The sequence below is a fragment of the Calliphora vicina genome, chromosome 2, assembly GCF_958450345.1.
Source record: "Calliphora vicina chromosome 2, idCalVici1.1, whole genome shotgun sequence".
NCBI classification, from domain to species: Eukaryota; Metazoa; Arthropoda; class Insecta; order Diptera; family Calliphoridae; genus Calliphora; species Calliphora vicina.
Window position 1 is genome coordinate 7,012,667 of NC_088781.1, and position 20,783 is coordinate 7,033,449.

General features: G+C 32.6%; 1 protein-coding gene across 1 annotated transcript; it reads right to left on the reverse strand.

Moving 5' to 3' along the window:
- Positions 1-211: 211 nt before the first annotated feature.
- FASN1 (Fatty acid synthase 1) lies at positions 212-19,175 on the reverse strand. Its single transcript, XM_065502572.1, has 4 exons — positions 18,496-19,175; positions 1,784-9,178; positions 1,537-1,680; positions 212-1,461 (listed from the first exon to the last, which is right to left on the reverse strand). Exons 2-4 carry the CDS (start codon positions 8,801-8,803, stop codon positions 1,348-1,350), a joined length of 7,278 nt encoding a protein of 2,425 aa, XP_065358644.1. The 5' UTR covers positions 8,804-9,178; positions 18,496-19,175; the 3' UTR covers positions 212-1,347.
- Between the last annotated feature and the right edge of the window lie 1,608 nt (positions 19,176-20,783).

Sequence of the window (20,783 nt, forward strand, 5' to 3'; positions counted from 1 at the left end):
GGTAACGTTATTTGAGCTGAAATGGTATTTTAAGAGTAACAGTTGCTTAGCGGTTACTGTAACAAACCTTGATTGTAACTCACTGCATATCTTTTAGATCATCTTAAATGGCCAATATATAAGCAGAAACTTTTCATTATGAATTATTCCATAGGCTTAATTAGGGTGCGTTCGTAAATGCAGTAATATTAAATTAAAACAAATTCAATGGTTTTTTTTTTAAATTTCCTTTATTTTTATTTCTATAAATATATAGTATACATTTATAATTAATTCTTTGTTTTGTTTCTTTTTGTTTTGTTAATAAATTCATTTTTGAATATTATTTCTTTACATACATAAACGTATATAGTTATATATCCACTTATTTGAATAATTTTCACAATATATAATAATAATAATATCAATTTAAAAATGTTTAGTGCAAAATATCTAAATATACATACATTTATTATGTTATTTTTTTTTATTTTATTTTTACGTTGAAATTTGTTTTAAATTTTTATTAAATTATCAAAAATGTGGAAAATATAATATTATACGAATCAAAAAAAGAAATAGAACAACTTAAAATTAGTAAGGATTTTTGAGAAACTATAAAAATATAAAAAAAAAATCAACTAAAAGTAATCACAAAACGATATTAAATTTAAATTATTTGGTAGATTATAAAAAAACTTATAATTATTAAACGTATAGTAGATTATTTGTTTGGTTGGTGGTTAGATTGTTTAAGGAATGTGTTTGTAAATGTGTTATAATATACCAAGAAAGCGGTATATTAACAAATTAATGAAATATAAACGATATCTTTTTAAAGATACCACCGATGAATGGTCGTTTAAGTTGTAATCAAAAGTTGGACCTACATGAAAAGCACAACCTAAACAAGCACTCATCAATGGTGTAGATAACAAGTTACAAAACGTTTAGAAAGAGGTAGACTACTAAACTAAGTAAGATTTTTGTTAAGTGCAAAAGAAAACTATATAAAAAAATGAACATTTAATGTGCATTTTTGTAGTTGTTTGCTGGTGTGATAAAACGAACGATTCCTTTAACAATATTATAATTATACATATGTATGTGATGTTTTTCTTTTTTTTAATTTTGTTAACAATTTGCAATTTAACCCATAATTATTATGTGTGGAATGCAAATACATATTCTAAAATTTGGTTTATGCCTTAAATGAATGAATAAATGTATGAAATGACATGACATGAAATGTGCGTTTGTTTGTTTTCTTAATGAAAATTAATGTTAAGTTTGAGGTTAAAGAAAAATTTCGAAAATAGAAATTTTCTCAGTTTTGTTGGCTGTTTGTGTTGTTGTGTGGATTTAATTTTAATTGATGATATTATTCAATATGCTCTCTATCTTTTGCAATGACTTTTCTTCCACCAAGAACGTACGATGGTTGCCTTCAACGGTCAAAACATTCACAGATTTCTGACAGACCTGAAAAGCGGAAACAGCAATATATTAGTAATTTGTTTACTTGTTATGGATAAAAAAAAGTATATCGATATTTACCTCATTAAGACCATAGTCTTTTTCTAATTTGGCATAGTTTTCAGTGGGTTTGACTAGAGTAACATCGCACGACACTTTGGTGGAGGGTACGTATTTATCGGCAGCCAGCAACTTCTTGTAGAATGATGTAGCAGCTTGTACAATCTGTAAGAAAAAAAAAATACAAAGAAATTTTGTTAATTCGAATTTTGATTTTTAAAAATGATCTTTGTCATCATTTGTATTTAGAATTCAAAATAAAACTTACCAAATCTGTTGGCTGGTTAATTTCGGCAGCAACGATTTCCGCACATTTAGCTACCTTGGTCTCCCATGTTGGTATATTCAGCAACACCTTGGCTACCAAACTGTAATCGATATTGGCCACAACCATACCGAAGTAGGCCAAACCGTAGGCTTCATTTTGATCATCGGAAGTATTCAAGCGTTGCTTAAAGCTGGTGGTATACCAGTTGACATACTTGGGGGCACCGTCTAACATAACTAGACGGGCCTTTTCCTTGAGGTTCTCCAAGTGGAGCACCATGACGAAGGCCACTAGAGCACCGAACGAGTAGCCGGCAATGGCATAGGGACCCTTAGGTTGGACAGTGCGTATTTGTTGCAAATAGAAATCGGCCAAGGTGTCGATGGAATCGAGATTGGCTTCAGCAGTACACTGTAGACCGTAGACGGGACAATCCAAACGGGAGGCCAATTGTTTAAGAGCATCGGCAAAACCTTCTATGGGGGAGACCACGAAGAGAGGACGTTTCTTGGAGTCGGCAGGAGCAGCAGATTGTAGGCGTACGATAGCTTGAGTGGGCATAAGTTCTGTGGTGAATACCACCTGGGTGCCATCACCAAATGGACTTGGGCTGGGTGTTCTGTGGACTGGAGATGCAGGAGAGGCGGCAGCTTCGTTGCCTTCGACACCACCACTAAGTTGTTTCAATTGACCGAATGTCAACTGTCTGATTTCTTGGGGAGACATTACAATGTCAAAGTTACGCTCCAAGGTTTGTTTGATTTCGGCGCCCATTAGGGAATCCATACCCAAATCAGCCAAAGAAGCTGAATCTTGTACATTCTTGGTGTCTCTTAAGCCCAAAATGTTGGCAACACAGGCAATTAAACTGACACCTCCGGCTTGGTCGGATTTGCGTTTCTCGGCCACTACCATAGAAGCCAAGACAGGGTGGGGCTGTTGCAGGAAGAAGTCAATAGTTTGTAGGCATGAGGTCATTCTTTGTGGCAAAGTTCCTCCAATAACTGTATCGTTGTCGCCCAGATTTTCAATAACCAAACCAGTGTCACCAATAGCACCCCATTGTATGGCCAAGCCAGGGAATCCGCTGGCCTGTCTCAATTCACAGATACGCTCCATGGCAGAGTTGGCCAGACCGTAATTAGTTTGACCAATATTACCACGACCGCAAGACACACTTGAGAAGCAGACAAAGTAATCGAGTTCGGAGCACATGGCTCTGGAGAATTGATCCAAGTATTTGGTGCCTTGTACCTTTGATTCGCAGACAGTTTCGAAATCTTTAACGGTTTGATCTTCGAGCAGGGCATCTCTAAGTACAGCAGCCAAATTGAAAATACCGCCTACTAAAGCCAATTTGTTGGCATTTTCTAGCAGTTGTTGGCAGCCCTTGGCACTGGTTACATCGCTGGTGTCTACCAACACCTTGACACCTCGCTGTTGCCATCTTCTGATCATAAGGGATTGATAGCCAGTCTTAACGCCGGATCTGGAGGTGAGTACTAGATATTTGGCTCCTCTGGTAACCAACCAGTTGGTAAGTTCGAGACCAAAACCGCCCAAACCACCAACGATGATGTAGCTCTTTTCGGGATGCATGTAGGTACGAGGTATGGCATTAACCAAACGAGCTGTGGGTTTTACCGTTTTACGACCATCCTCTTCATCTCTGACCTTGACGACAACTTTGCCGATGTGTTTGCCGGAAGCCATGAAACGGAAAGCGGACTCAACTTGATGTTCGTTGAAAACTGAAGTGGGCAAAGGTCTGACGGCGCCTGACTTGATGCCTTCAGCCACCAAGTTTACAACTTGGTTTTGCATGGCCTCTTCACCTTCCATGACACTGTCCAAAAGAATACCATGGAATGAGGTGTTCTTGAGGAACACGGACATGCCCAAAGGCGAGTTGTTGCTCAAATCGAATTTTCCGATTTCAAGGAAACGGCCATTCAAGCCCAAGCAGCGTACGGAAGCTTGAAGTTTTTCTTCGGCCAAAGAGTTCAAGACCAAATCTACACCGCGGCCTTGGGTTTCACGCATAATCATTTGCTCGAATGAGCAGTCACGAGAGTTGCCAATATGGCTGTCCTTGAGTTGAGGGAAACGTTTCTTCAAGAATTCTCTCTTTTCCTTGCTGCCAACGGTGGTGAAGACAGTCAAGCCATGATGCAAGGCAATGGAAATGGCCGATTGACCCACACCACCAGAACCGGCGTGAATCAAGATCTTTTCTCCCTTCTTCATTTGACCGCGCACCAACAAAGCGTAGTAGACGGTGGCATAAACACAGGGTACAGTTGAGGCTTCTTCCATAGTCCAGTTGTCGGGTATCTCCCACATCATATTCTTGGAGGCCACGCAGGTGGTAGCCATAGATTTGGCGGGCACCATAGCCATAATTCTGCGACCCTTAGAATCGCGACCAGCAAACTCCAAACCCAAGACACAGTCCTGTTGGGCCAAATCACCGGGCAAAGCATCGGCTGAAAGTTTGCCTGAGGACAACATGACGTCACGGAAGTTAATGGGAGCATAGTAAACAGTGCACAATTCCGATTTGTCATCCAACAAGCCAGCGTTAATCTGGGGGGCTTCAATCCATTTCAGCGAAGCAAGATCACCCTTTGTTAGAGCATTGACATAAGCATGCTCAACTTGCAAAGTGGCCACATCAGTCTCCAACTTCAAGTGACGGAAAGTGCCAAAGGTGGAGTTCTTCAAAACGTTGGTAATAAGATCCTTGGACAATTGTTCTGCATACAATTTACTGGTGAGCGAGAATTTTTCAGCGTTCTTATCTTGAATAAAGACCAAGCGTGCCAATTTTCCACCATTTTCATTTTTAATACAGTTCATAAAACCAATAGCACCGAATAGTTCTTCTCCTTGGCAAACAACATAGACGTAACGTTCAATTTCGGCAGCCTTAGCCAAAGCTTCTTTAAGGTCATCCAACCAGTTGAAGTTGGTTTCGGTGACTTGGACTACGACAGCTTCACGTAGCTTCAAGTCAACAGGTTTGCGTGCCATTACCAAAATATGGGAGCCTCCAATAACTTGCTCAGTCACAACGGTTAAACCGGACTTGTTCAACAATGCACGACCAGACTTGTTGTATGATGTGGTAGACTCTTCAAAGATGAGGAAACCATTATCTTTAATGGTGGCCTTGCTGTTTTCCAAAATCATAGTATCAGGTCTCGACAAAACATCCAAAGCATAAAGGAAATGACAGTTCTGCTCTACCGGTTCTTCAAGAATATTTTTGGATATAATGCGTACACCCGATTCGGCACCTAAAGTTGAGGCAATAGTCTCCTCGTTGTTGTTATAAGTTGCAACAGCGATATCAGCGGTAATAGTGGGTTCTCCTTCAATGATTTGTAGCAATTTTGCAGCCATGAGGACATCAGGATTGCGGCCATTAGCCAATTCAACACCCTTGATTTTGATGGCGCCCTGCGAGTTTTCAATGATTGTGTGGAGAGCCACTGTCAAGGCTTGCAAGCGGGATTTTTCGGAGTTTTCATGTAATTCAGCATGGTTGACGTTGGGTACGAAAGTGTAACGTTCCAAGGTAGGGGGATTTTGGGTGCCAGGTCTCTTTGAGGCCAATGAGGCTTTCAATCCTCTCATCTCGACACCACCACTCTTGATGACATTAATATCGCCATACATATAAACGGGTACACCGTTCTGTGTTAGATATTCTGCAGACATTTTCGACATTTCCTCCAAATGTTTAGTTGGGTTAAGAACGGCCTTCTCAATACGAGTAGGCAAGTACAATTCTCTCAAGTTCTTGCTTAAGATACTGAATTGCAGCATAGTATCCATAAAACTGATCCAGTTGCCTACCCATTGCAATTGGCCGGCATTGGCCACGGTATCGGATTTAACAATGCCTCTGAAAATGCCGGAGTAATCGTAGCCACGAAGTCTCAACTCCTTGTAGACGTCATTAGTGTTCAATTCTTTGCCCAAAGTACTGGCTGTCAAACCGTCCAATGGCAATTCTTCTCTTTCAATGTCTTCGGGAATGGAAATTTTACCGGAAACAGCTAAACTGCCACCCTCGCAGATTTCAAAGTTGCCGGTGCCATCGAAGAAGTTAAGACCGAATTTGACCACACCTTCCTTGTTTAGGATGGTAGCTCTGTGGAATACGATATTTTCCATAACAACGGGGCACTTTTCAAATTCCATGCCCTTCATCTTGGCAAAGGTCATCCAGGCCAAGGTCATGTAACCAGTAGCTGGGAATAAAATTCTACCATCAATGGTGTGTCCAGCCAAGAAGGTGTCGTCTTCTTTGCCCAAATTGATTTCGATGATAGTTTCGCCCGAAGTTGTTTCTTTGCCATATTTGGGAACAATCCATTTTTGCGAATGATCCCAGCCGACCTTGGAATTCAACATAGGGGTACCACGGCCCACGGGATATGAAATTGGTTTGAACATAGTCAATACCTGAGGTTGGGAACCGGCAGCATAAATTTTACCAATGTTCATCAACAAAAATTCAACATTGTTCTCATGGCCGCGTTTCACCAAACTGACATTGGTGGCTTCGGGGCCCAAAGCTCTCTTGAGAATGGCTTGCAATAAACCGGTGGGAGCAATCTCAATAGCAATAGCGTTCTGGGGGATATGTTGTAAAGCCTCGTAGAACAAAACTGGCGAAAGTAAATTGTTCACGTGATAAGCAGCCGAAGATTGTTTAGCTACAGGTGTATTCCATGCGGATTCGGGAATACTGGTACTAATCCATCTGCTTGTACGGTTCTTGGCATTGGGAATGATTTTCTCCAAGCTCTTGCGCAATTTTGGTCCAGCATCAGCGATATATTTGCTGTGGAAAGCGTAACCAGATGATTTGACGGCCTTAGCAAAGATACCTTCTGAGGAGAGTTGGGCAACCAAAGCGTCAATCGATGCTTCTGGGCCAGAAATGGTGCAGTTATCGCCACTGTTGTGGCAAACAGGGAAACAATCAGCGGGCATACGTTTGTGTGCTTCTTCCCAGTCTAAACCAATAGCAGCCATTTTGCCGGGGGGCAATTTGGTATCTTGAATGCTTTTGCCTCTCCAGTAAGCAGCCAACACAGTTTGTTCGGGTGTAAAGCAGCCATCGGCATAAGCACAACCTAATTCACCTACGGAATGGCCCACAATGCCATCAGGTTTGATATTGAGCGAAGTTAGAAGATCGGTCAAAGCAATTTGCATAGCAGCGATCGAAATGAAGGAGTTCAAAATGTTGTCGAAACTTTGTTCGGTGGATCTGGTTAAAACATCGACCAAATCAATGCCTTCTGGTCTTAAAGCCTCAGCACATCTGTGGATAGAGTTGGCAAAAACTTCAAAATGCATTAGATCCTTAGCCATACTGGCCCATTGACTGCCCATGCCGGAGTAAATATACCAAACGGGACGATTCTCATCATTGAATTCAACGACCTCACGTTGCAACGAACCCTTGGTGTCCATAACGCAATAGCCACGGTAGTAGTGGAGAGGGATGTTCTTGGAGTGGATGTCGTTGATCAAAGCCAAGTATTCATCATCATCTCTGTGGGCTGTAGCATCTTCCAACAGCTCTTGGACAGCATCGAAAGTACGACCGGAACAAACGACCATTTTTGGTGGTCCTACAGTAGGAGTAATAGCCTTGGGCTTAGGATTGGACTTCAGAATAACGTGGGCATTGGCACCGCCAAAACCGAATGAGTTGATACCAACAATACCACCTTCCCAGGGAAGATTCTTGTCAACCACCTTCAAGCGGCCATCCATTAAACCGTATAGATCAGGATTGGGACTTTGGTAATGCAAATTGGCGGGAATAACACCTTCTTCCATGGCAATCAATACCTTGGCAATCGAACAAACACCAGAAGCGGGTTCGGAGTGACCCATATTGGACTTGACTGAGCCAATGAGCAAAGGAGTTTGACGATTCTTGCAGAAGAAATCAGTTATAGAGTTGACTTCTTGAGGGTCGCCTACTTTAGTACCAGTGCCGTGAGCTTCAACATAGACCACATCGTTGGGATCCAAGTTGATTTCTTCATAGGTTTCTCTAATCAAACGGTTTTGCATTTTGCCATCGGGATAAGTAATGCCCATTTCCTTGTAACCGTCAGTGTTGGTACGAACATTCAAGACGGTGGCATAAACACGCTTGGATTGGCTGGTCTTTTGCAAAAAGATGACCACACAACCATCGGATCTAACATAGCCATTTCCAGACTCGTCGAATGCTTTGCACATACCATCGGGACTCAACATGTTAAGACGCTTGAATTGCAAAGACATGGTGGGCTTCAAAATAACACCTAAACCAGCAACGACAGCCGAATCACATTTGCCGGCTTGCATGTCGGAGAAGGCCTGTTCCAAGGCATACAAAGAACTGGAACAAGCGGTGTCAACACTGTAACTGGGTCCTTTGAAGTCAAAAGTATAGGAAACACGATTGGCAAACATAGCTCTGGCGCAACCGGTCAAACCATAACCATTGACACGATCTTGGTCGGCAGTCCAATATTGTTCGGTTTCCGAAGCCGAAACACCAATGTATACACCAGTGCGTGAACCTCTGATTTCCGAGGGATTAACACCGGAATCAATAATAGCCTCGTAAGTACACTCCAATAGCATTCTCATTTGGGGATCCATGCATTCGGCCTGCTTTTGATGTACACTAAAGAATTGCTGATCGAAATGTTCCAAATCTTCATCCTTGATTTTACCAATGCGATCGGGCAAACCGTACAAGCCTTTTTCCCATCTTCTGGGATCATCATTTACCATGTCCACACCTTCGAAGAGATTCTTCTTGAACTCATCGATGTTGGAACTCTCGGGCAGACGGCCAGAGAAACCAGTAATAGCAATATCACTGGTAGTCATGGCTCCGCTTGAACGCGCACCGAAACGTCCCTGCAGATGGTCATGGGGGACATTACGGTCGGCGCTCTCATTTATAACATCATCAGCAAAACGGGCAGGCATATTGTTGATTAGATGATTAGTTGCGTCGTTTGAATTAATTGAATTTGAATTGGTTGCGTTGAATGCTGCTGTAGTCGATGACAATAGAGATGTGTTGCTGTTTGCGTTTGTCTCTTTAACTACCACTACTATCTGATCAGTTTGTTCGTTTTGTTGCAGTTGGATATCCTGTTGCGTTGGCGTAGAATTTCGTTGCTGTTTATTGCGTCTCTTTTTACGACGATTTGCAGATTTGCCTTTGTTACCAGATTTTTGCAGAGATGGCGATGATGATGAATTAACGTTATTTTGGCTATTGACTGAATGTTGTTGCGTTTGGTGAACAGTTTGTACAGAATGAATCTTATTCTCGGATTTCAACAGTTTGAAAAAAAGCTGCAATAAATAAAAGAAAAATAATTATTAGTTTTTGTTTTATCTTTTTCATAATTTATATGTATTTAAAAGTTGTAGAGTGTAGAGGAGTAATTAAATATTTCTTTATTAATTAAAAATACATACATATGTAGTTTATTTTCTGTACACCTACATAGGTATGTATGTTTTACATATTTATTATGTAGTTATATGTTTCAAATATTCCTAACAGTTTTTGTTGGTTCGAATCATGCACTACCATCATTAAATGGGTTAAAATAAAAGCTTTTTCTCTTTTGTAATTAGTTTTAATACATATTGAGAGAGATTTGCTCTTAAATATTTTAAGTTCAGTTTTGTTTCTTATATCTTTGTGTTGTTATGTTTTTGTTTATTTTCTCTTTGTGCTTTTGTTTCATGTGAAGTAGCCGGAATTGAAACGTTAGTATACATTGTGAAAATCAGGTGATTTTTGGGCTAACTTCAATGTTATGGCTTTCTTTATACATATGTACGTATGGATGGATGTATATACTTATATATATAAAATTATGTATTATCTGTACATATGAAGATATGGAATAGTACGGATATTATGTTGTGTTTGTAAAACTATTGTGTTGTAGGTTTTTTATGTAGTGGCAAATTTGTATGGCATGATTTTTAGTTTGTAAACGATGCCGGTTCAGTTTGTTGTTGCTTGTGAGTGTTTTTTTGTTTACTCATTGCTTTGCAATGAATTTCAAGTGTGCAGAAAATAAAATAAATAAAAGAATTAACGATAAAGTGTTTTGTCAATATGCGACTTTGAAATACTCTATAGTTTTTAAAAAAAGTGTGGTGTTTGTTGAGTTTTTAAAGTTCAAATAGGTATGAAATTTAAAAATATACCCAATAAGCCCCAAAAATTCAAGCACTTGAACGTTTTGTTGGAATTTGACTTGAATGCAAATTATGTTTTAAACTTGAAAAATATTTGAAAAATTTAATATTTTTTAAATGGTTTGAATTTATATGTTTCCTTTTTACTGGAAAATACTATTGAATTAAAATGTATATAATTCAATTGCTTGCCTATAATTCAAGGCTTGAATTATACTTGCTTTCAACTTGAATTCCAGTAAAAATGCTTATTGGGTACCTATTAAAAAGCTTAATTCAATCCTTAAAATTAAATTGTATGTCTTAATCACTCCATTAAAGAATTCATTACGAATTAATGCATATGCTTAATTCATTAGTACTCAAACGTATTGAATTCATTCCTAAGATAAATCATTCTTTATGGAATTAATTCCTTATTGAATCGTTCAAGTTTTCTTTAATTCAAATCCATTACAAAATAGGTAGCTTAATAAAATTTTTCTTATTTTTAGATACCTATTTTAGATAATTTTTTTCAAATCCTTTTGTAAATGATAATAACAAAAGCAAATTGAATGAAGAAAACAAATATTAATTCAATTTGAAATAGTTATACTTCTTAGCATTGAAAAAACAATGGACACAACTAGGCTTGTAACCGAGTGTTTACAATCCAATGACAATATGTCAATCCCATACAAAACCTATCAAAATTATACCACGAAGGAAGCTTTATCCAAATGGCAAAATATTGCAAAGAAGACGAATGATTCTTTAATAAAATAAATAAAAGATTTTGAAATATTAAATAAAAGATTTTGAAATATTAATTGAATATTGGGAAATGTTTCCATTGTTTTGTTGTCAACCGTTATTTATGTATGTAGTCGTAATTACTAATTAAGTTTTTAAAGGAATATTTATTTTTAAAATTCTGAGATATGGTGCAAAACTTTTTTCAACATTTTATGGAAAATTTGTTCACTATTATTTGTAATAACCAGTACCTAGTATAAGTGAATAAATATCATACGTTATCAATGCAAAATATTGGTTACCAGTCTACGATTAAGACAATATTTTATTTAAATTATAGCTACGAACTTGGCGATAAGTATATTTTCAATAATATTTCATACTTATAAGGGAATTTACTACTAATCAGATTTAACAAAAATCTACAAATCAAAATTTTAACATCTGTGTGTTACCAATTGCTCATAGATAGCATTAAACTGAGGATCGCTACAGTTTAAATCAAACTCACACACTTATCATCATTCTATATTTATACAGTTACTTTTTTTGCATTAGTTGGTTAATTTCTCTTGAAAAAAAAAATCAAAATAGTGAGAGATAAGGTGGCGTGATTAAAAATATTTTCAAGTTCAATGTGAGCAATGGAAAAGAAACTCCTCGTATGATTAATAAATACACATAGGTATGTATGTATGTAAATAATAGATTTTATAAGTATGGATGAGTGTAGTTTTTTTTTGTTTTGTTTAAAGTAATGACACCTCTTGATCAAACAGTTATTTATTTATGCCAACTGATAAGTATTATTATTAATGCAAACATTTAAATGAGAAGAGCAAGGCATAGGTAAAGAGACAGAATGTTAATGAAGAGAGCGTTATGAATTAAAAAAATAAACTATTTGCAGATAAGCTATACAATTTGTTTATAGGTATCAACATTTTTAACTTTATTATTTAGAAAAAACTTTTCCTGGCATTTTAATTAAATTTGTATGTATGTACCTAATTAATGTATTCTTCATTCACTTTCAAATGCTTTCAAAAATTAAAATTCTACATTATTCTGTAGCTGAACACGCAAAATAAAATAAATAAAAAATTTATATATTTTTAAGAGCTACATAGGTACATAAAAATAAATACAGTAAAAGATCTGTTCGAATCAGGGATGGCTATTTTATTATGTGGCAAATATATAAATTTAAACCAATCCTGATTCAGAAAACAATTTTAAAATTTTTGTATGAAAAACACTTAAAAATTATTTGAAAACTGAGTAATTTTCATACCTACAACAATTTAAAAATAGTTTTCCGGTCATTTTTCTAACAGCTTTTTGTATTATATGTAGCAAATGACAGGTTCCAGGAGGCTTCCTTCCACATGGAGATATTTGTAATTCAAAAAAGATAAATATTCGATTTTCGACCAGAAAATTTTTAAAATTTTTGTATGAAAAACCAGAGACGTGATACTCTGATCAAACTAAAATAACAACAATCATATGTCTTATACAAAAACAAAAAACAGTGACTATCATCATGTATTTTCTTGTTGCAAGAGTTAGGGTTTTGACAATTACGTATCGTTTGACAATTATCATCGTAGGTATGTGATAAATTATTTGAAAACTAAGTGATTTTTAAGATAAAAATTTAATCAGGCCCTTAGTAATACAAGAAACAAAAATGTGTTAAAAATCAAGATAATTTTTGCAAAAAAAAAAAAAATAATTTTGAATCAATTTGAGTAGGAGTTTGTAAATGACACTCAATCTTCAGGAAGCTTTCTTCCTCAAGTCGACATTATAGATACCATTCAAAAATATCTTTGTAAGTCATCTACGGTTTTTGTCAATTTGCTTTCTATTGACAAACGCATGATGCTAAATCAAATTGTCAATTGTTTGTTAATCCAATCTAATTCGAAGAACATAATAAATCATCTAAATGACACTAAATTTTGAGGAGTTTTCCTTTCACAAATTGATTTTTGTAGCAAAAAATAGACTATCCTTTAAAAAAAGTCACATCTCTGCCATTTATTATAATTCTTAACACTATTGATATCAATTTAAGATCTTTGTAAGTTATCTGAGGTTATCACCATAATTTAATGAAAATATTATTAAATTAATGAAATAATTTGTTAATATTTCCCTTAAATGCTTAATTCAATTAATGCATTCGTCTTACTCAGTTATTTCTTTTTCTTTATGAAAATTTTCAAATTTTTTGTTTCGACTAAGATTTTGTTCTACTTTAAAGAACATTTTTTTAAAAATTGAAAACAGCACTTAGTTTGCCATCCCCGCTTTGAAATGTGTGGCAAAAAAAGAGCTTTATTCTTTTGTTTTTTTTTTATCAAATTACTGAGGGAAAACACGTTTAGAATTATTGTTTGGCGTTTCTTTGCCGGCATATCAGGCGATATGAAATTACGTCATGGAAAACAAAAAATATAAAAAAAAATACAAAAATATCTTTCGTTTTTAATACAACGTGAATGAATGAATATATTATTAAAGGAATTACCAAACGGCATTAAAGACTTTTATAAACATCTACAATATTTATGCACATGCAAAAAAAAAAACAAAAAGGGAAAATAATTCCATTATAAATTTAATGTTTATTGATTTTTATTATAATTTGACATATGACGCATGACAATTTGCTGTTCAAATTGAAGTTCAAATGTATTAATTAATTAAAATTTTAAATAAGCTTAACAAAAATAACAACATAAAAGAAAATTACGAGTACCTACCTACCATCTACCTCAGTATATGTCTGCTTAATTTACATAAATTAATTAAACTTTAATTGTACAAAAGAAAGCATAGGAAATTAAGAAATGTAGGACTAATAAAATTATAAAATCATGTTTTTATTTTGTTTATACCTATTAAAAAAGAAAAGAAGCAAAATACACAATTTAATACATATGATCATTTATACACCAGTACATACGTTTGGAGCGTGATTGACACAAATCGTACGATCACACAAATTATATGTATGCAAAGCAAACTTTTTGTTTGCGGTTTGTTTTTCGCATTCAAGCCAGTAGCAACACTACTCTATAACAAATGTAGCTACACACGTTTTTTTCTAGCTTTTTTTCACATTTCTAAATAAAATTATTTGTTTATTTTCGAGAATTCAACTTTTAAAGAGAGTTATAGCAAATATAGAGAGCATTATTTAAGTTTGAGTATAGATTTGTTTTATTTTAACAAAAAAAGACGAAAAAAAATCGTATGATTTTAAAATATAAATACAAAAAAGAAAAAAAAATTAACAACAATCTGATGAGGTGATAGTATTCTAAATCAAAAACATAGATATGAATATTGTGGGCGATTTGTTGCTGTTTTGGGTAGAGAAATTTATAAAGATTCTCCCAATATTGGATAGCAACCACATTTGTTTTGTATTGGCCACGTTATAGAGGGGATGCGTGTCTTGCAAATCGATCAAATCTATATTAAATGTTAAGTAAAGAAGGGGGATAGTTTAAAAATTAACAAATGTACTAAAATTAAGTGCAAATGTACCTACTTATTAAGCAAATAATACACTTACTATTCAAGTACTAAGACCGCTTAAGTCTTAGTCTGGTAAATTTTTAGTTTTGCAAAAAAAGTTACGATGTTTTATTTCTTATGTGATCGACTGATCTCATTCCTTAGAGGCAAAAGAGAAAGGGTAAAAGTAATTCATAAATTTTTAAGTTTAAAATAGAGTTTGGTTATTATAGTTAAATTAAATAATTCGGTAAAATAAACAGTGTGAAGCTGTTTAGTCTCCTTGTTTGAAACTGTTCTTTTGAAAATACTTTTAAATAGCATAAAATGGTTTGAATTGTATTAAGTTCCTTTTTGTTTACTTCATTATTAAAAATCCAGTTAATACCTATTAGGCCAAATTTTCAGCAAAAACATTAATAGAGGAATCGTTCATAAACTTAGTTCAGTCAAACAAAACTCCTCAGAATAAAAATCAACAACTGAACAAACTTTATTTATTTGTTCTAAACAAAATTGACCAATTAGTAAAACGAACAATTGATTGATTATGATTCTTAAACTATAAAGCAATTATAGGTCTAAGAATGTGGTTTAGCGCCGATCTAGAAACACTAACGGAAAACAATTTTAAATTTTTTTTTATAAAGAACATTCAAAAATTATTTGGAAACTTAAGAGATTTTCATACAAAAAGTTAAAAATTGTTTTCTGGTCTTGTTTCTGAATCAGTTCCTTACATTTTTATGAATGTGAAATAAAATTCTAATGATCATTGTTCTCATTTGTTAAGCGTGTCATTTTAAACCAGATTTAAACTCTTTTAACTTTTGAAATTTCTATATCAACTGAAAACCGTATTCGCTCGTCTATAACTCGTTGTTTACAGTTTGAATTTAACATAATTTTATGGCAATTGTTTTTTTAAAGTCATTATTGTTATTTTATTTTAAAAACAGTTTTTGTCTTCTGTTTTATTTTTAATTTTCTTAGCTTTTACTTTGCCATCTTCGTAAACTTTTTCTGTTTTTAATAAAATTTAGTTGTTAGTTTTGTAATGGCAAAAAAAAAATAAAAAAAGCAAAATAACAAAATAAAACAAAAGTTCAATGGCTTAACTTGGTGGTGGCTTATTTTCTGTATGTATTTGTTATTTCTTTTTTTTCCAGTAATCATTATAAAAATTTAAAAGTAAAATATTTTGAAATACTTTTTTCAATTTCTCTTTAAAGCATCATCATTTTAAAATCACGCCACCTTTAATTCATAGAAATATTGTTGGTCAAGTTTCGAATACATATTGATTGTAACGAGTATTCGTTTAGTATAGTAAGCGGTTGAGTAAGGGTTAATAGAGATAAATTAATTTAGTAATATTGGCTGACATTGTGCAAGGAAACCCATTAATTAATTAATTAAAGACATTTATAAGGCATCCTATTGCTATTATTTAGATTAATTAGTTTTCTATAATCAAGAAGTCCTATAAATAATAATAAACAAAAACTATTACAAGAATGGACACAAGAAGAAACCTTACTAGCAACTAAATATAAAAAAGCGATAGCAAATGAGCTATAAAAAGTAATACAAACTTATAAAGGATAATTTAGTTAAATTTTGTTAACAAAATTCACAAAACAAATATTTAAGTTCTTCTTTCAAAAAAATAAACAAAACTTTTACAATCTTGGTAATATTTTTCCACTGTAAATATTTTAGTTTAAAAATTAGGGAAAAAAACACTGATAAGATTACATCAGCCACAATTTAAATTTATTTTGGCTTGATTTATAATTGTTGCTTTATTTTTTTATTTTCTAATTAAAAAATGAAATAGAGCCAACCGTGTTATGTTTATTAATTTTAGAAATATTTTACCAAATAGTATATGTATATTATTATATAATGAGTTTCTGTTGCTATACAATTTAGAATTTACATGAAAAGTGTTTGCTAACTCAAATTTCTTTATACCTAATTTGCTAAATTTCTTATTAAACACTGTTAATTTGAAAATTTTTAGAATGGAGTAATTGATTCTATTTAAAAGTTGTGTAAAATTTTCACAACAAACCAGTTTTATTAGGAAATTTTTACATTCTTAGAAAATAAGTAAGAAAAATAAAGATTCATGATGAATAAATTTTTATTATTATGAATATTTTTTTAAAATAGGTATATATTAATCATTATTAATATACCAGAATATAGAAATCTAATTTCAATTTAAATATACTTAGGTACATAGTTAATGAACACAAATATAATTTTTTAATGGTTTTCATACAAAAACATACAAATTTAATCAGTCCTTAACTGAATTTTTTCCATAAACTAGGTATAAAATATTTAAAATGAATAGCTTTCAAGAAATATTCAAAGTGTAAGCAATTTTTATTATTTTCATAAATTCAAAGCCCATGGGGCCAAATATTGCAATTTTAGAGAGTTTTAGAGTTTTTAAGTTAAATTTTAATGAGCCTATTTCCATTTTACTGTATTGAATTTAAATGTGTACCATTCCTGCTTGCTTAGTCCATTACGCCCACTGTAGAGATTCGGCCTAGCTGGGGGTAAAACAGCACACGAGTTTTTCAAGTGTACTCAATATAAAATTTAACTGATTAAGATAATTTATTTATTAGTTATTTAATAAACATACTGATTAGGAAACTAAACATATTTTTGAATGACTAATAACAATTAATCTTATAAAATATAAACAAATAAATCATTTCAATACCTAGAGTACTTTCGATTTCGTTTTAGGTTCTTCAGATTCCGTGTAATTAATTCCAAAAATATTTAATAATTCTGTATTTCTGATTTTAATTTGACAGATTTTAAGTGAAGCTTTTAGTGCAGAAATTTATTAAAAATTTTAGAAAAACAGGTATGTAATTACAAACGAATATCAATTCAACTTTGAAAACTTTCTGAAGAAGAAAAATACGGAATTAATTCCACTTTCGGTCGGTATGAAATTCTGTAACAGGCCTATATGTACATTGAAAATATTTAAAAAATAATAAACATTTTGAATTTTTTTTTTTTTAAATTTTTATTTTCGAAATTGGAAAGTAAAAATTCATGATTTATAATTTTTTTAAAAAATTTCGTACCTACATAAGTTAAAATTTTTGAACATAATATTGCATTGTTATCAAGTTTTATTCATAATCTATAGAATATTTTAACAGCTTTAAAATTTGTCGAGCATGAGATCGAATTTAATTTCAAATTTTCAAAAATAATATTGCATTTTCATCAGTTGTAAGTAAGCGTGAATGTCAAATTTCACAAACCAAAAGTTAAATAAAAACATCATAATAAATGTTTCAAACAGTATTGAAAACTCATCCCCATATTCATAAACAGTTTTTAAATGTACCTATTAAAGGTTTATAAAACAAATTGTTAATGTAAATTTTAATAAATTTCAACATTGTTTATGATTTTTTAAAAAATAAACTAAATAAATAAATATTGAATTGAAATTTAATCTTCCGATTTTTATCATTATTTTTATAGAAGTAGGTATATATAAAAACTTCCCGCTAACAAAAAATTAAGATTGAAAATAACCTCAAATCGGTTATAAACTATATAAAAAGTTGTTTTGAATCAAAAAACAAAAATCGATTTATTTCTCTACAAATTTAAGCTGAAAACTTAATACTATTGGTTAAAAAAAGAGAGTACACAAAACCATTAGATTCTCCACCTTTCCATAACATCATGCCACCACTAACAATTATTAATAACAATTATATTGATTACTCGACCAAAAATACATTTATTGTAAATGGAAAAATAAAATTACTAGTTTTCAACAACATAGGTACAACGTAAAACAGGTGGTGGTGGTGGATATTTGCCCAATATTGGAAAACAAATAAACTAAATGGAAAGACGGAAGGAATCATTAGCAAATATTTACTTTTACACCGGGTTTGCGTACATTTTTAATTATTGTTTTCTTTAAGCTAAACTAAAATGGTTGTTTTTGCAAGGACACACCTAAATGTCATAATATCAGATGTTTTCCTCAAAGGACCTACTAAGGCAAAGGCATACACACAGAAATTCACACACACACACTCTCTCTTAAACACACACACACATTTACTTGTGTACATGTATGAATGAGTGTGAAACACATTTATATGAATACATACCTTAAAATCAGGCGACTTTTATGAAATTCAGAAACTTTTTTCTTTTCTTGCTGTTGTTGGCAAAGTCCTTAAAGGTTGCTTGATTATTCTATTTGTTGGGGTTGTTGTAGTTATTCAGCACGAAAAACTAACTAAAGAGTGCTATACCGTAGGTCCAGTAAAGTAAAGCACAAGGTTCAGTTAATTTAACAAATTAAACTTCAACAAGATTCCAATTTATGACGTTGTAAATTTCCAAAAACAAATTTATTGATTTTGAAATTTTCTTTTGTTTTTTAGAGTTTCTTTTGTGATTTAAGTTTTTCACTTGATTTGTTTTTTATTTTCTTTTATTGAGTTTATTTTAACACTTTTATTTTGTTTTTATATTTCTTGTAGCGGTTTTTTAATAAAATTCCGTTACTTTTGTTGTTTGTTATAGTTTAAATATTTCAAATATGCAATAATAATATTTATTTTGTGTTATATATGTAGCTATAATCCGTTTTTAAATGGAATTATTAATATGTATGTAAGTAGTCCTCACAGAACTTCAGCTTCAAAATGTGAATAGCGATTTTAGGAATTGTAGGTAGATCCTCAAAATGTTAAACGTCTATTCGTTTTGAACTGTCAATGAAGACTAATTTAAAACTGCTAATGTTAGCGCACATTTAACCCACTATAAAATTGGTCTGAAAATCTACTCGGAACAGAACGTTGTCGTGTCACTACGCTAAACAAGAAGAAGCAGAATACGAGAAAAGCTACAAACACAGGCAAAAACGAAAATGTACACAATAATAATATAAAAAAAAAACTGCAACAACAGATGATGTGATGATGTTAAATGAAAAGGAATTGTGTATATAACAACAGCAACAACAAAAACCGCCCCGATATAAAAACACACATCAGGCGACATGAAAGTTTATAAATGTGTGTAGTATGTTGTGTGTGCTTTTTACACTAAAAGTTTTGTTGTACTTAATTGTGACATGTGGAATTGAAACAAACACACACCGTCTTAGTAAGAGAGCGGAAAAGAAAGTGTATGGGAAAAAAATATATGTAAGAGAACGTAAAATATTAGCATATGCAAAATGAATAAGAGAGCATGAATGAAAGACGGCTTGGCTTGTTGCCGTTACAAATTATTAAAAATTATTTACAAATTATACAGAGACGTCGCATAATGGAAATAAATACGAATTATTTTATCAGTAAGAAGTGTGGCATTTTTATAATAAAACACAAATTTGTACGCGTGTAGCTATGTATGTATATTTAAACAACAAATATTACACTTTTAATTTTTAACAGAAATAGGTATTTGAAAAATTTTAAATTTTGTACCTATAACAAAAGACTTTATTAAAAGAATTTTCAAACGATAGAATAAGTAGTTACCTATAATTAATGAACTTATGATTCTGTCAAAAGTATAGTCTCAATAATAGTTAAATTGAAGTTAAATGAAAACTTAGCAAAAGTGAATTTAATTCAAAACTACAATTAATTACATGTAATGAATTTGAGTAAATAAGTACTAAAGAACTCATGAAAATATACATTCTTCTTGAACAACTTCAATTTATTTTTGCTGGGCAATATCGAAAATGTTTTCAACTTTGTTTTTTTTTTTAACCGTATTCCATCTGACGTTTAATTTAAAAATACTAATTTTGTAATTATTTATGTATTTATGTATGTATGTGTTTATTGTTTTTTCAATTCTTGCATTCTAAAATAAAAATAATTAAAAAACATGTTTGCTTCGAATTAAAGGTTACTTAATTTCCTTAATATTTTGAATTCTCAAAATAAATGGCAAGGTACCTACGTAACCAAAAAGCCAGGGTATCCCACTCGATTTAAGTAAATCCCTAGTCGACCTATAATTATCGAAGGCAAAAATGAAAACGGGCCTGATTGCACTTAAAAAATAATTACAATGATGCGCGAGTTGTTAATCAACCCAGACCTACTTTGCGACTGAATGTTTCCTCAACCAAAAGGAACAGCTGATCGATAGCAATGATATGTAACCCCTCGCATTTGGTCAACATTCCAATTAATGACAAAACTTAAATTGATTTCCTTCAATATTTTGATTTTGTGACTTATCAAATTATTGAACTAAGCTCTTCAATTGTATTTTAATAAAATAAAACAAACATTTCCTCATATTAATGAAAATAAATGTCAAAAGTAAATGAACTAATGTCATGTTAGTTTTATGCAAACATGCAAAAGTTTAAAATACAAATCTTTCGAATATATTTTATATAAAGGTATTTCTTGTTTAC

Bases quoted from the DNA above. Each gene is read 5' to 3' on its own strand.
- FASN1 (XM_065502572.1), bottom strand. From the start codon at position 8,803: ATGCCTGCCCGTTTTGCTGATGATGTTATAAATGAGAGCGCCGACCGT. The intron at 1,681-1,783 runs GTAAGTTTTATT...TTTTTCTTACAG, and splicing joins TTAACCAGCCAACAGATTTG to ATTGTACAAGCTGCTACATC. The intron at 1,462-1,536 runs GTAAATATCGAT...TCCGCTTTTCAG, and splicing joins AAGACTATGGTCTTAATGAG to GTCTGTCAGAAATCTGTGAA.